General features: G+C 32.7%; 1 protein-coding gene across 1 annotated transcript in view; it reads left to right on the forward strand.

Moving 5' to 3' along the window:
* Nucleotides 1-16718, forward strand: part of doc2a (double C2-like domains, alpha) — a 97795-nt gene that overhangs the window by 43656 nt on the left and 37421 nt on the right. Inside the window, exons 6-7 of the mRNA XM_056453198.1 lie at nt 1034-1160; nt 7535-7594. Coding sequence (XP_056309173.1) covers nt 1034-1160; nt 7535-7594 — 187 coding nt within the window. The remainder of the gene's footprint in view (nt 1-1033; nt 1161-7534; nt 7595-16718) is intronic.

The raw sequence follows: 16718 nt of genomic DNA on the forward strand, positions 1-16718 counted from the left end.
CTAAAATGATTCATTTTTAGACTGATTCTAAGCAATCTGACAAATGAAATAAAATCAAAAGGTTACAACCCGTTAATGATAAACTTCATTGTGATTAACTTTGAGTGTGAAAGTAAAAGTAACAAATTATGTCTTGTTTTAAGACACAAAAAGTCAGAATTAAGTGAGATTTTCATTAAATCAAGCAAAATAATCCGTCAGTGGGTCAAGTAAAATAGTAAAATCATCTTAGTTTACCCTACCGGCAGATAATTTTCCTTGTTTTAAGGAAAAACTATTATTTTTACATTTTATTTCTAAAAACAAGACATTGACATTTCTTACTAGTCTAGAAAATGATATTTGATTTAAGAATCTTTAGATATTTAGACTAGACCCAAGACAAGAAGTATGAAAAGCATTGCAGTGTGAACCTTCAGGAATGATCAGGTTATGCACAACAGAAACTGGAAATATATTTAGCCTGAATATTTCTGCCATGCTAAAAACTGCTCTCCAGCCTCATCATCTCCAAGACTCCTCACGAGAGCTGGAGTGACTGCTGTTGCTCTCAAGTTTATTCTGTGATTATCCACAGAAAATTACCTGTGTGCTCATGTTATAAATGAACAGTCTCCCCTGGCAACCTGGGAGCGGTACTGCTGGTGTTTTCAAACGTGCCCTTTTTTTCTCCTCATGGCGGGGTGACAGCAGTCAGAGAAAAGTCATTTGGCTGTTTATCTCCTAGGAAGTGTATACAGAAGCAGAGGAGGGTGTGCAAATACGCAAGCAAAGCTTTGGAGGAGAAAAAAAAGAGCAGCCGCTTACTTCCGACCAAACTGTCGGAGACAGAAATATCACTCTAATCCCATTCATAAATATACATTTCTGTCTGAGCCATTTCCAGCTCTTGCAGCTCTGAGGATGGCATTTCCATTGGCTTATTTTTTTTATCACGTTCGCCCATACTACAGTTACAACTTTCATGTTTATCTTCGCTCTCCTTCCAGTGTAATTGAATAACTCTCAGCGTCTTTTTTATGTTGTTTCTCAGATTATCGGTGTGCGATGAAGATAAGCTGACTCATAATGAGTTTATTGGAGAATCCAGAGTGGCCCTACGACGTGTGAAACCAGACCAGACCAAACGTTTCTACACCTGTCTAGAACATCCACCACCTGTAAGTCACTCATAAGCACATGTATTTAGCTTGAGTTGTTGCACTGGCAAAATCACTGGCAAATAAACATTAGCAAAAGAGGTTAATGTCTTTTATTTAAGGGTGAATATGGTTTATTTAAAGGCTTAGCAATTTTTGACAAATTATATTCATATTTGAAAGCACCAAACAAACACGGCCATAACGCAAGAAGAGCACGCCCCTTTTTGATACCTGTAGACACGCCTCCTACTGCTGATGTAATTGATTGATTGACAGACTGCATTTATTCATTTCAAAGCTCTACTTTTCCTTTGTTCTTTGTACTTTTATTCTTCTTCCAAATGAGCGCCATTAACATAGACTGACCACATTGTAAAACATCTGAAATGTTGTTTTGGTCTTTCTAAAATCCCTCAGCCACAGTCCATCATCAAATATTTTCAGTATTATTACCCCCAGAACTGTCTAGAGCGAAGAAAAAAAGACCCAAAATGGCTTCTCCTACTGCATTCATTCATTCATTTTCCTTCGGCTTAGTCCCTTTATCCATCTTGGATTGAACCGCCAACTTATCCAGCATATGTTTTACACAGCGGATGCCCTTCCAGCTACAACCCACTACTGGGAATCTCCTACTGCAGCAAACTCCATTTTTATTTTTGATATTCGGCGCAAGTTTAGAATGGTTTTATGGTCCAGTTTCACATATAATGTTGTTTGTGATTTAGAAGACTTAAATTAACCTCTTCAAAGTATCAATCCTGTTACATTGGAAACCACAAAGTCCCAATTACAAGTAACGTTTTTACATTTTCTTGTTCTCTAAGTTTTAAGGTATGGCAATTTCTGCCAATCTCAAAGACTTTTAGCTCAATCAACATCAAATTTTTACGGTCACTGGAATAATTTTTGCTATTCATAAACCATTAACCAAGACTTTTAGCTCAATAAACGTATAGGGGCCCATATCATAAACCTGGTGCAATGCCGGTGTGTTTGGCGCAATTTGTTGCTATTTTCAGATGAGCGCAACCCTAGTTTTTACGTTTTGCGCCACGATGTTTAAATAGCAAATGTATTTGCACCACTTTGTGGACTCATGGGTGTGCTGGTCTGAATAGGAGGTGTGCAAAGGCACATTGTTGGCGCGTTGCTATTTTGAGAAACTAAAATGCGAGTTCAAATGCTTACACATTGCTTAGTACACAGGATGTACAGCAATACACAAATATCTTTACATATTAAAAAAATGTAAGGATTACAATGTTACAAAAATTTATATTTTCTACATAAATATAAAAACCACTGCCTTCATGCCTTCCTCTCGGGGGGCTTTTTCAGTTTACTCATGACAATTTGCATTTGTATAATGTTATTATTATTAGCAGAATTATTTATTATATGCAAATTTATATCTGTTTTAATAAAAACAAGTTTGGATTTGTCCACATGTCAGGTTTTTGAAGACATATGCATCTCTATATGGGCATAAGAATAGGACGTGTGTTTGGATATAACTCTAACTTAGATATAACTTTTTAATATCTAATAGATATAAGCTTTTTGGCACACTTCGTTATTATTGTTCATTTATCTGTTTGCTGGAAATTAGAACTGAATTTAGAAATAGTTGAAAAAATTCTTTGCGCTTAACAAACCAAATTATATATGTAGGCTAATGGATGTCTTTAGCGGAGTGCGTACAACATCGTTTCCTTATCCATGAAAGTAAAGGAGTAAAGTAACGAGTACAAGTAAAGTAAAGAGAAAGTAAAGAGGCCGAAGGGAGGAGGCTCATTCTTTACCCTCATGGTGCAGATGGTCTGTTTAACTGTTTTCTCACTAGTAAGTTTCCACTTACAAAGTCCACCATGTAAATTGCAAATGCACCATGACGCGACACAGCAGACTCCTGGAATTCCTCCAAGGGGAATAGGAGATGAGATTCTTATTGGTTTAATGCACGTTATGCTCAAAACACACCCATATCTCATTAAGAAAATAAGCACCTGTTAGACCATGCGCCAGGGCACAGAGCGTATTTTTCCGTTCTTAAAATAGCAAAAGTGGATTCAGACATGCCCTTAATGCATTTGCGCCATGCGCTTTAGACTTTGTGCCTAGATCATTAAAATAGAGCCCCTAATTTTTACAGTCACAGGTACAATTATTGCTATTTATAAACCATTAACTAAGACTTTAAGCTCAATAAACTTCTAATTTGCTGCTTATTAATAGTTAGAAATGTAATAGTTGGGTTTAGGATTAGAGATGTAGAGTAAGATAATGCAGAATATGTATTTTCTAAGTACTAAAAAAACAACAAATATCTTTATAATATGCAGATGACAAGCCACTATAGTGAGAATTGGTCCCTGTACTAAAGAGTTTCTGATTTTACACCCAATTTAATGTTTGCATAAGAGCTGCTTTCATCAGTTTGCATTCTGGGCATGACCCAAACGCTGTGTGCACCCTTAGCTAAAAATAAAAGCCATTCCAAATAGCTGTTGGTTAATTTAGAAGTGATGGATGAACTTGCACCTCGACTGGACATGTTTATTAAGTAACATGTCAATTGTAATAAGACCTTCCACAGTTATGAACGCCGCTGTCTTTGGTGTTTACTTTAATCAGCGTTAAGAAGTCATATTATTGCAAAGCTTCGAAACGGAGCTTGATTTTGCTTGTTTGTTCACTCAGACGTTCATCCAGCTCCTTTCGATTGCTGTAGGAACAAGGCAATCTGGTATCGATCTTAAACACAGACTAAAAAACTAACACTGAAATTAAATGGATCAACTTAAATGAATTACTTCAACTAGTTACACCTAAAGGAATGATTTACTTTAATTATTAATGAAAAGTAGGGCAGTGAAATATGACAATATGTATATTTTATGGACAAAATTAAAAGTTAATAGTTTTGTTTTATGGTCTTTCATGTATTTCATATTTCTTTATTATTTCTTTATATACATTTATGCATTTATTTATATCATTTTATTAAATTTATTTTTACACTGTAAAAAAATCCTGGTTGCCTTAAATTTTTAAGCTGAATCAAACCTTATAACCTTATGAGTCCATTGAACTTATGCTATGTTAAACTGACTTTTAAACAGCTTAAGTTAGAACATGATTAACTTAGTTTGATAAGTTACAATGACCTAAAAACATATGCTGTCAGGACTAATTCATCATGTAATTTTTTACAGTGTATTTATTTTAAAAAATGAATTTTATTTTGGTTTTTGCTAATACATTTTCATCATTTGGATGAGCACAATCTTACACGGCAACATGAGGATGCAGACAGAAACATGAAATACAGCATGGCCAAAAGCTGCAAGTTCAATAGTACATCTTGAATTTTATTTAGCAATATTTTATGTTGGACATGTAATTACTTTTTAAAAAGTATTTCATTAATATTTATTTTATATTTCTACAATCTTAATCAAACATTTGCATTGAGGTACTTAATACATTTAACTGCCCAAGCTCATTCATTCATTCATTTTCTTTTCAGCTTAGTCCCTTTATTAATCCGGGGTCGCCACAGCGGAATGAACCGCCAACTTATCCAGCACATGTTTTACACAGCAGATGCCCTTCCAGCAGCCACCCATCACTGGGAAACATCCTCACACACCCACCAACACACTTACACTGTGGCCAATTTTAGCTTACCCGATTCACCTGTAGCGCATGTCTTTGGACTTGTGGGGGAAACCGGAGCACCCGGAGGAAACCCACGCCAACACGGGGAGAACATGCAAATTCCACATAGAAATGCCAACTGCCCTCCGCCAGGGCTCGAACCAGCGACCTTCTTGCTGTGAGGCGATCGTGCTACCCACTGCGCCACCGTGCTGCACAATTATTCATTTTGATACTCCAAAAAAAGTTACTGACTCACTAAAGTGCAGTCGATTTCTTTTATTATTCAAGACATTGTAGACTAGTTTTGACAGCGCTTGAACCAAGGTGCTGTTGAATGTCTGATGTGTCTGTGTTGTGTTCATGTAGTGGTTATGTCATGTGACGTCCCATGTGTTTGGTCCATGTGCTTCTGTTAATGTCATGTGTTTCCTTTGTTCTGTTTTCCCGCCGTTTGTTAATGTTTATTAGTTCCACCTGTTATCTCACCGCTGTTTGTAATCTGTTCAATCTTGTCCTGTGTATTAATACCCCTGAGTTTGTTTGGTCCTTTGTCTGGTATTGTCAATCTCTATGTGCTGACTGTGGTTGATGTGCTAGCTCCTGTTGTAAGTGATTTTTGTTAATAAATACGTGTTTTTTGGACAATTCCTGTGATCTGTCACTGGAGGCTCACTCACAAACGCACAGGTGCACACCTATTCTGAAATTATGTACATACAGTATTAAATGCATGTCTGATATTTTGTACAGATTATATTTAGTTTTTTGCAAATATTTTATGATTTTACTTGGAGAAATGTTCGATTGTTCAAGCTCATTGACCGTAATTAATAAGCCATCAGCATTAGCCATTTTTTATTTATTTTTTTTACTTTATTGCTGATATGTAGATAGCTTTTCAATTAATTGAAGGTCGCCTGATAAATAGTGCCGACCGATACATCAATGCATCCCTACTTTAAATGTAAAAGTAAATGATGCTTTCCATGTGATCAATATTTATAAACTATCAATTGATTGAATGGTAGCTAAGTGATTAGCAATTTTGCCTCACAACAAGAAGGTTGCTGGTTCGAGCCCTGGCTGGGTCAGTGGCATTTCTATGTGGAGTTTGCATGTTCACCCTATGTTTGCGAGGGTGTGCTCTGGTTCCCCCCCACAGTCCATATAAGACATGCGCTATAAGTGAATTAAACAAACTAAATTGGCTGTTGTGTGTGTGTGTGTGTGTGTGTGTGTGTGTGTGTGTGTGTGTGTGTGTGAATGAGCTGCAAGGGCATCCGCTGTGTAAACCATATGCTGGAATAGTTGGTGGTTCATTCTACTGTGGCAACCTCTGAAATAGAGACTAAGCTGAAGGAAAATGAATGATGAATAATTGATTGAATTTACAGAGAAGGTTCTATATCATGAGATATATCATTATCGGGATATGAAATTTGTAATAAATGGAGAACAAATGTAAAGGTAGTTCATGCAAATGTACTAACTACTTACCGTCAAGTGCAAACCTCTAGAGCTGTAGTTAGAAGCATAGTTCTTGGCTGTGTTCTATTCCCAGTTATCCCCACTTTGCCCTATTCGTTTTGAATGTTCCAACACTTAAACTTGGAATGATAAAAAAAAACTTAGTCATCTCTCTTAGGTGTAATTTGCTTTTAAAGTGTTTTTTACAGTTCAGTTTTAGTGATCTTCATATTGACATTTGCGTTCCCTTCGCAGTGCACTTTGAAAACATTTATGCCATTTTGAACACAGCCGAGGCTCATGATGAAAGCTATAGATGACTTATGATTTAAAAGCTGAATTTGCATTGTCTCCAAAGCCTGTGAAAACAAAAATATATAGCACAGGCTATTTTAATGGTTTTAATTTATAGTAGGCTATTTATTAAGAAATGAACCTGAACTGTAGGCGTATATGACATGGGCCTGCTCAAAAAAAAAAAAAAATGAATAAATAAATACTATTATTATTATTATCATAAATTTATTACAGATATAATAATAATAACAAAAATTTTGGATAATAATAATAATTGTTATTATTATTAAGTAGGATTTTTTTCATTTATTAATAAATAGCCTACCATAAATTACAACCATTACCAATTTATACTGTATATGAGATTAGAAAGCATGTTAGCTAAGTGATTTTATGTTTTAGAATAGACTATGTAATGTTCTTAATAATATTTGTAAAGGAAACATGGGCCCTATATATGTGCCGTTTACATGTATTTTAATTAATATGGAAATCGAGTACATGTTTTTACCAAAACTAATATTGGATTATTTTAATGCGTGTGCATGTAAAACTATATAATTTGCACAAAAAATAATAGGGTTTTTCTCTAAAGTTGTAACTCCACCCTGTTTAGAGTGTCATTATGGATGTTTTACGTTATAACTAATGTGATTCAAACGATGGATCTGCAACAAAGCAACTACGATTTTGGGAAGCACTCGTCACTACATTGTTCTTTTCTCAAACGATGCATCGTACTATCATAGTTTAGCCACCAGTTGTGTCGTTGTTCGGGAAACTCACCACTGGTTTGGAAGAAGCAGAAGATGTGTAAATGATGACAGAATTTTGAGTTTTGTGTGAACTATCCCTTTAATTCACATAATTATTTTGTAATCTTTACAGTGTGAGAAAATTGCTAATATCAAACACACACTTACACTTCATATCTTTTTTTCTTTTCTCTCTGTGTCTGCCAGCTTCCCTCTCCAACAGCAATGGGAGCAGCGCTGCGAGGGATCTCCTGTTACCTACGAGAGGTACTTTACCACCAAAAACACCTGTTTTCTCTCAGCGAAACAGGCAATTAATAAAGCACTGACATTTCCGGACGCGAGTCAAGATGACGTTTCAAATATTGCCGACGTATAATTGCCTGCTGATTAATGCTCTCGCACTCAAATGTTTTCATATTGGGCTCTAAACTCATTTGCATTTCAATAAGAACAGTGAGCACATTATGATAAGTGGGATGGAAGAAATCGATTAGCATTTTCATTACCAGCCCAAAATTGTTCTCAACATGCTAGGCGCCCCTGTGATGAGACACATACCGGAAAGTAAAAAGGACACGAGGAGGATTATGAGCGGAGGATGCGGTTGCGGGCGGTGGAAAGGGCAAGTGTGTGGATGCACTCAGTGTGCATTTTGGTGTTTTGAGCAAATCTCGGCTCTGTCTGTCAACATGAACGAAAGTGGCATCCATAAATGACGGATTAGATTAGCCAAATGGCAAGCGTGGCCCCCAGAGAGATGAGATACAATTTGTTCTGTTTAACTTGGTGTTGTACAGCACTTAGGTTGCCAATGCCCTGTGTTGACAATTTCACGACAGAAGCTGTTGAACACTTAGACACAGAGAAAGAGAGAGAGAGAGAGAGAGCATTCAGATCCATTTCTTTTGATTTAACCAACAATCTGGAGATGGGGGGCATGTTCGAGATCTTATCAGCCTGACTCATGAATATTAATTGGATGTTGGCACTGAAAAGCACATAGATGGACACCAGCTTGGTACGGGTTACCACTTATACTCATGTTCAGAGCATAGTTGATTAATTATGAACTGGAATCAATTAGTCTAATATCTAGTACTAGATTAAACATTTATGGGAAAGTAATCTGACTACTTTTGGATTACATTTAGATTACTTTTGTGCTAACCCTTATTTGATGTCACATGTATTGAAGTAGCATAATTCCTGTACTATTCTGCGGAGAAAAAAATATATTTAATTTTTCAATTAATCACTAATTTGTGCTAACCCTTATTTTATGTCACATATATTGAAGTAGCATAATTCCTGTACTATTCTGTACTATTCTGCAGAGAAAAAAAATTAGACTTTTACACGCCTGAAACTTGTCTATAGCGCTTGTTCACTGCTGCTCTTATAGTTGTGTAAATTGCTTCCTTGTCCTCATTTGTAAGTCGCTTTGGATAAAAGCGTCTGCTAAATGACTAAATGTAAATGTAAATGTAAATTTAATTTGTACTAGATTATACATTTATGGGAAAGTAATCTGACTACTTTTGGATTACATTTAGATTACTTTTGTGCTAACCCTTATTTGATGTCACATATATTGAAGTAGCATAATTCCTGTTCTATTCTGCGGAGAAAAAAATATATTTAATTTGTACTAGATTATACATTTATGGGAAAGTAATCTGACTACTTTTGGATTACATTTAGATTACTTTTGTGCTAACCCTTATTTGATGTCACATATATTGAAGTAGCATAATTCCTGTACTATTCTGCAGAGAAAAAATTTATTTAATTTGTACTAGATTACACATTTAAACGAATGTAATCTGACCTCTTTTGGATTACATTTAGATTACTTTTGTGCTAACCCTTATTTGATGTCACATATATTGAAGTAGCATAATTCCTGTACTATTTTGCAGAGAAAAAAAATTATTTAATTTGTACTAGATTATACATTTATGGGGAAGTAATCTGACTACTTTTGGATTACATTTAGATTACTTTTGTGCTAACCCTTATTTGATGTCACACATATTTAAGTAGGATAATTTTCTAATATTCTGACAGATATACAGAGAAAAATATATATTTCCTTTTTTTTGTCAGTAACTAATATCTAGTTTTAGATTTTGCATTTATGGGAAAGTAATCTGACTACTTTTGGATTACATTTAGATCACTTTTGAGTTATCCCCTTTTCAAGGTAACATGTTAAAGCTGAATAATTTTGTGCTATTCTGACAGATATACAGAAAAAAATGTATTTCATGTTTTGTCAGTAACCAATATCTAGTATTAGATTACACATTTACGTGAATGTAATCGGACTATTTTGGATTACATTTAGATTACTTTCATGCTAGCTCTTATTTGATGTGACAAATGTTGAAGTATGATAATTCTTGTACTCTTCTGACAGATATACTGTACGGAGAACAAATATATTTCTTTTTTCGTCAGTTACTAATATATAGTATTGGATTGCCCATTTATGGGAAAGTAATCTAACTTTTTTGGATTAAATTTAGATTACTTTTGTACTAACCCTTATTTGATGTCACATGTATTGAAGTAGCATAATTTGTGTACTATTCTGACAGATATACTGTACAGAGAAAAAATGTGTAGCATTTTTTGCCAGTAACTAATATCTAATTTTGGATTACACATTTACATGAATGTAATCGGACTGCTTTTGGATTACATTTAGATTACTTTCGTGCTAACTCTTATTTGATGTCACAAATGTTGAAGTAGGATCATTTTGTACTATTCTGACAGGTATACAGGGAAAAATGTATTTCATGTTTTGTCAGTAACTAATATCTAGTATTGGATTACACATTTACACAAATGTAATCAGACTATTTTGGATTACATTTAGATTACTTTCATGCTAACTCTTATTTGATGTCACAAATGTTAAAGAATGATAATTTTTTACTATTCTGGCAGATAAATGGAGAAAAAAATATATTTCATGTTTTGTCAGTAACTAATATCTAGTATTGGATTACACATTTACCCGAATGTAATCTGACTACTTTTGGATTATGTTTAGATTACTTTCGTGCTAACTCTTTGATGTCACATATGTTGAAGTAGCATAATTCGTGCACTATTCTGACAGATATACTGTACGGAGAACAAATATATATATTTTTTGTCAGTAACTAATATATAGTGTTGGATTACCCATTTATGGGAAAGTAATTAAACTTTTTTGGACTAAATTTAGATAACTTTTTTGCTAACCCCTTATTTGATGTCACATATATTGAAGCTGAATAAGGTTGTGCTATTTAAACAGATATATGGAGAAAAAATATTTCTTTAATTTCACTAATATCGAGTATTGGATTACACATTTACTCAAATGTAATCTGACTACTTTTGGATTACATTTAGATCACATTTGTGTTATGCTTTTTTAATGTCACAAATGTTGAAGTAGGATAATTTTATGCTATTCTGAGAGATATATGGAGAAAAATATATATTTCATGTTTTGTCAAGAACTAATATCTAGTACTGGAATACACACTTATGGGAAAGTAATCTGACTGTGTTTGGAGAACATTTAGATTACTTTTGTGCTAACCTTTCTTTGATGTATGGCACATATATTGAAGTAGGATAATTTTGTGCTATTTTTATCAGCAACAAATGCCTCAATAGCTTGTTTTAAGGGACAATGTATAAACAGTTAATACTTCAAAATAATAACACTCATATACTCTACTTTTAATGTTTGTTTGCATGTAAAATTATATAACAGGAACATTACATAAACCAATATTGGAAAACATGAAAACATAGTCACAGATTTCTGTGGCAGAGTCTGCGCATCATTGCACACCCTCCCCCTTTCTGCAGATAATAAAAAATAAATGTGAAGAATCATGATTGTATAAAGAAGCTGCAGGTTTATTATAAAATATATATATGTAAACTTTTTTAAAGTATTTGGCAAATTAATAAACTGCAAACCACATACTGCCTTGATGCAAATAATATGTAATTATGTAATCCATAAAAAAGTAACTGTAGTCTAATTATGAGCATTTAAAAAATGTTTACTCCAATAACTCCAATTACTTGATTTTTGGAATCTGATTATTATACATTGTACAAAAATATCTGTAATTTATCAGTTTTTCATATTTTATGACTCACTTTTATTATTATTATTATTTATTTATGCTTTTAAATTGCACTGGGATCTTGATCTTCTGATGTTAAAAAGTTTGAAAAAAGGGACTTTAAAGTAGGCCTGTCATGATATCTTTTTTATTGTATAATATATTGCACCAAAGTATATTGCAATAAATGAGAATATTATCATTTTAAGACCATTTTATGCCACTCGTCATTATATAATGCCAGAATGAAAATATAATAGCGCCACAATGCAAGTACACTCTTCCGAATAACACACATTTTATTCTTACGAATATTTCATGTAATTACAGTCATTTTAACTATTTAATAATCAGGCATTGGAATCAGAATGTGAAAACGCATATCATAAATAAATAATAATAAATGTTAACAAAAAGGTGCAAGGTAAAGAGTAACAGAGGCTGGGATATATGCTACCAGATATTATTTTCATTCATCAGGCACCCATGAAAATATACTATAGTAATAAATATAGTGTTTATAGTAAATACTACAGTGTTTTATTAACCACACGGACACTGACACCTCCAACAGAGATCGAGATGTTGCACAGTCAGCTAAAATGTTGCTAGAATTGGTTTTTATGTATGGGCGATTATATATAGCATCACCAAAAATGATTGAGGTCATGTCCATGAGTTGTGCGATAATTCGATACATTGATTATTGTGACAGGCTTTGTTTAAAGTGATATAATGTCTGGGATGCTGTTGTAAATTACAGTACAAAAGCCTGGTATTAAATTGCCTGTACCTTTTCTGTTAATTTACCAACCTAATTCCTTCGGCTTAAAAAAAAATCTTGTTATTATGTATTATTTCTTGTACAATACACTCACCGGCCACTTTATTAGGTACACCTTACTAGTATCGGGTTGGACCCCCTTTTGCCTTTAGAACTGCCTTAATCATTCGTGGCATAGATTCAACAAGGTACTGGAAATATTCAGTTGATCTTTTAACATTAAAAGTCGGCAGATTGAAGTTCAAGCTCCCATAATGCACTTAAAAATGGTAAATAAACAGGGAAAAAAAACAGTAAATCACAAAATACTGAAATTGCTTATTAACATACTTTTTTAACATTGAAATTAATGAAAAATTGAATATTGCTCAAAAAAATCTCTGCGCTTTGCTTTAATAAATTGATAATAGCTTAATTTGAAGGTGTACAGAGGTGTAGAATGCTTTACCACCCACACAAAAGCATCAGAGATTTCAGGAGACCATAATAACATTTTCAAAGAAATGGGAGAGATTACATAAAAAAGACACAGAGGCATAGATAGAGGAGATGAAGGGAAAGGAGCAAAAGGTTATGGGGTTATGAATGGACAGAGGGTGCCGGATGAGTGACAGACAACACACTCGCAGGTCTCTGGAGGAAGAGAACGAGAAGTGACAGGAGAAAACTGCTGAAGCGCTTAGAGGGATCGCACAGACAGTGATGTTCAGGGGGAAATCAAACCGTGTTAAAGGGACAGTTGCAGCAAAAATAACAAACTATTCATAACAAATTCAATTGTTAATTAATTTGAGTCTTCTGAGGAGATGTTGTAGGCAAGGGTTTAAGACATGAGAAACCATTTCATTTAATCTGTGTTTGAGGTAGACTGAATAATACACTTAAAAGAGATATTTGCTGTTGAGATAAACATCCTCTGATGCTTTTTTTTTGTTGTTGCTGAAATTATAGTTTTTGGTGATTCATGTTTCTGTAGTATAGGCACTTTTTAAAGCCACAAGTTTAAATAATGTTTAGCCTGTTTATTTTTTTTACTCTCAAAGTGGTAGCAGCCATTGAGTTGCATTTAATGACACATCAATCATGTGCATAAGTGAAAATAATAAACTGCATATAAACAATTAAACATATTTTATTTCAGCAATTAGTCTAGAAAACATTTGTTTTTCATTTAGTTTCATTTAGTTCAAATTAATATTTAAATAACAAAACATTTATTTGTTTATTTTTAATTAAATAGTTAAATTATTAAATTGTTTAATTAAATTTTATTTGTTTAATTTAATTAAGTTTTGATTTAATTTAATGCAATTTATTTTTATTTAATTTATTTTTATTTCATTTTATTTCACATCTAATTAAAACAATCAAATAACTAAAGCTAAACAAAAATCAAATATGTTCTCTTTTTTTAGCTAGTTAAAACTAATATTTAAATAAACATTTATTTATTTATTTTAATCTAAATAGACATATGTGTTTTATTTATTTATTTATATATTTATATATTTGTTTATTTATTTATGTTTATTTTAGTGCTGTCAAAAGATTAATAGCAATTAATCTCATCCAAAATAAGAGCTTGTATTTACATAATATGTGTGTACTGTGCATATTTATTATTACAGTTTGAGAAAATGATTATTTTTGGCTTAATATAAATGGAAAATATATGTCAATATTTTTGTTTAGTATTTTATATATTTTTATTTATATGCACACAATATTTACACACAGTGAGTAAACTCATATTATGTAAACACTTTTATTTTGGATGCAATTGATCATGATTAATCGTTTGACAGCACTAGTTTGTTTATTTATATTTTGTTTGTTTTTTATTGAAGCAACCAAATACCTAAAGCTAAACAAAATTAAAATCTACAACTACAAAAAAAATAAATCATATTTATCAGATCAGATTCCCCCCTACAATCCATATATTAACTGCTTGACATTAACATTCTTAAAAGGAGCCCAATAAGTTTAACACAATTGAAGAACATTTGTGTAAATAAACATTTGGTTATTATTATTATTATTATTATTATTATTATTATTATTATTATTATTATTATTATTATGCGAAGCAGATTTTAAAGCAATAAAATAAAATCTAAAATTATAAACTAACTAAAACATTCTTCTAAAGGTCTACTGTAAATCAATAGAAAAAAAAGACATCATGCGCATTTCTAAATTCACGAGAGAGAGGATGACGATAGATCCTTTCGAATGAATAAAAAAGCATTAAATACAGCTGAGGATTGGAGATAAAGTACAAAGGTGTAGGAGGAATACACAGAACAAACCCCATAGGCAAAGGAAAGATCGGAAAGTGACACAGTTATTGGCGCAACAGTTACTCTGTTTATTTAAAGCTCTGGATTTTTTGGTGTCACGACTGGCACACATTCAGACTGCGCTGTGGGCTGACGACTGCTGCAGTGCCATCTGTCTGCTAATCAGGCAAATCTCAATATTAAAGCTGTGCACCGACCGCACACCTGTTTACCTGCTGGAAACACCCACTCATTATCATTAGCGGCTCTCTGCACGATCGGGGTCATTAGTTTGAAACCTCACCGTGCACATGCAAGCAAAAAGCCCAAGCAATTTAGGATACAGCATTTAAAGCGTGCTAAATTAATTTGTCTCCATTCACAAATGCCACTGGCGTTTCAATTAGTCGAAGAAACTCGTAGCCACTGCTACACACTGCCATCTGCTTCTGTCTTTCTGAGATTTTCTGAACTTATTACAGTATGTGGCATTTGTGTTTTATTCTACACTGTTGGTCATAAGATCGCAGAGATTGTTTTCATGTGTGTGGAGGAAGCCTCTTCTGGTTATAAGGGCTGTATTTACACAAAAGTATAATAAAACAGTAAGTATTTTTATTATTGATATACAGTTGAAGTCAAAATACTGTGAATTTTCTTTTATTTTTCAAATATTTCCCAAATGATGTTTAACAGAGCAAGAAATTTTTAAAGTATGTCTGATAATATGTTTTTCTCTTGAGAAAGTCTTATTTGTTTTATTTCGGCTAGAATAAAAGCAGTTTTTAATTTTTTAAAACCATTTCAAGGTCAATATTATTAACCCCCTTAAGCAATATTTGTTTTCGATTGTCTACAGAACAAACCATCGTTATACAATGATTTGCCTACTTAACCTGGTTAAGCATTTAAATGTCACATTAAGCTGAATACTAGTATCTTGAAAAAATATCTAGTAAAAATGTTCAATCATCATGGCAAAGGTAAAAGAAATCAGTTATTAGAAATGAGTTAAATCTGTTACGTTTAAAAATGTGTTGAAGAAAAATCTTCACTCCGTTAAACAGAAATTGGGAAAAAATATACAGGAAGGCTAATAATTCAAGAGGGTTAATAATTCTGGTGATATTTTTGTGTTTTAACATATTTTATAATACAATTCTTTCCTGTTATTTTAATAAATCTAAATTGTCAGCATTATCACTCACTCACATGATCCTACAGAAGTCATTCTAATTGCATGATTTATTACTCTATAATGATCGATTGTTATTGGTGCTTAATCATTTATTTACAGTTGATGTCAATTTTATATATTCTCCTGAGACCCAAAGAAAAAAAAATCTTTTTTTTGTGATTTCCTACATCCTTTGGATTAAAAAAAATCTTCAATTTAGTTTTTACATTTTGCTTTTATTATATATATATATATATATATATATATATATATATATATATATATATATATATATATATATATATATATATATATATATATATATATAATTAATTTTTTTAATTGATGAATTAATAATTAATTAATTTTAATTAATTTATTTATTTTTAATAATATTTCACAAGTGACTTTTAACAGATACAGTTAACAGTACTATATTTTTCTTCTGGTGAAAGTCTTATTTCTTTTTTTTGCCTGGACTATAAAACATATTTTTTTTTTAAATGTAAAAACTGCTATGGTAAACAATATTAGCCAACCTTAAGATATATATTTTTTCTATTGGCTGGTAAACTAACCACTGTTGTCCAATGACTTGCCTAATTAACCTAGTTAAGGCTTTAATAGTTCGGACTATTAAAGCCTTAACTATTAATATACTATTACTATTAATATTAATATACTATTAATATACTATTAATATAACGTCGAATAGTTCGGACTGCTAAGCAAATCACTGGTACAACCATTCCTACTCCCCAAGAACTGTACTTATCCAGAGCGAGCAGAAGGGCTGCCAAAATCACTGTGGACCCCTCACACCCAGCACACTGCCTCTTTGAACTTTTAACTTCTGGTCGACGCTACAGAGCACTGCGCACCAGAACAGCCATACACAGAAACAGTTTCTTCCCTCAGGCAATCCATCTCATGAACACTTGATGATAATAATTGTGGAACCAACATCACTACTTGCTGTACACTTTTATACACATATACACTT

Source organism: Danio aesculapii, chromosome 3, assembly GCF_903798145.1.
Source record: "Danio aesculapii chromosome 3, fDanAes4.1, whole genome shotgun sequence".
NCBI classification, from domain to species: Eukaryota; Metazoa; Chordata; class Actinopteri; order Cypriniformes; family Danionidae; genus Danio; species Danio aesculapii.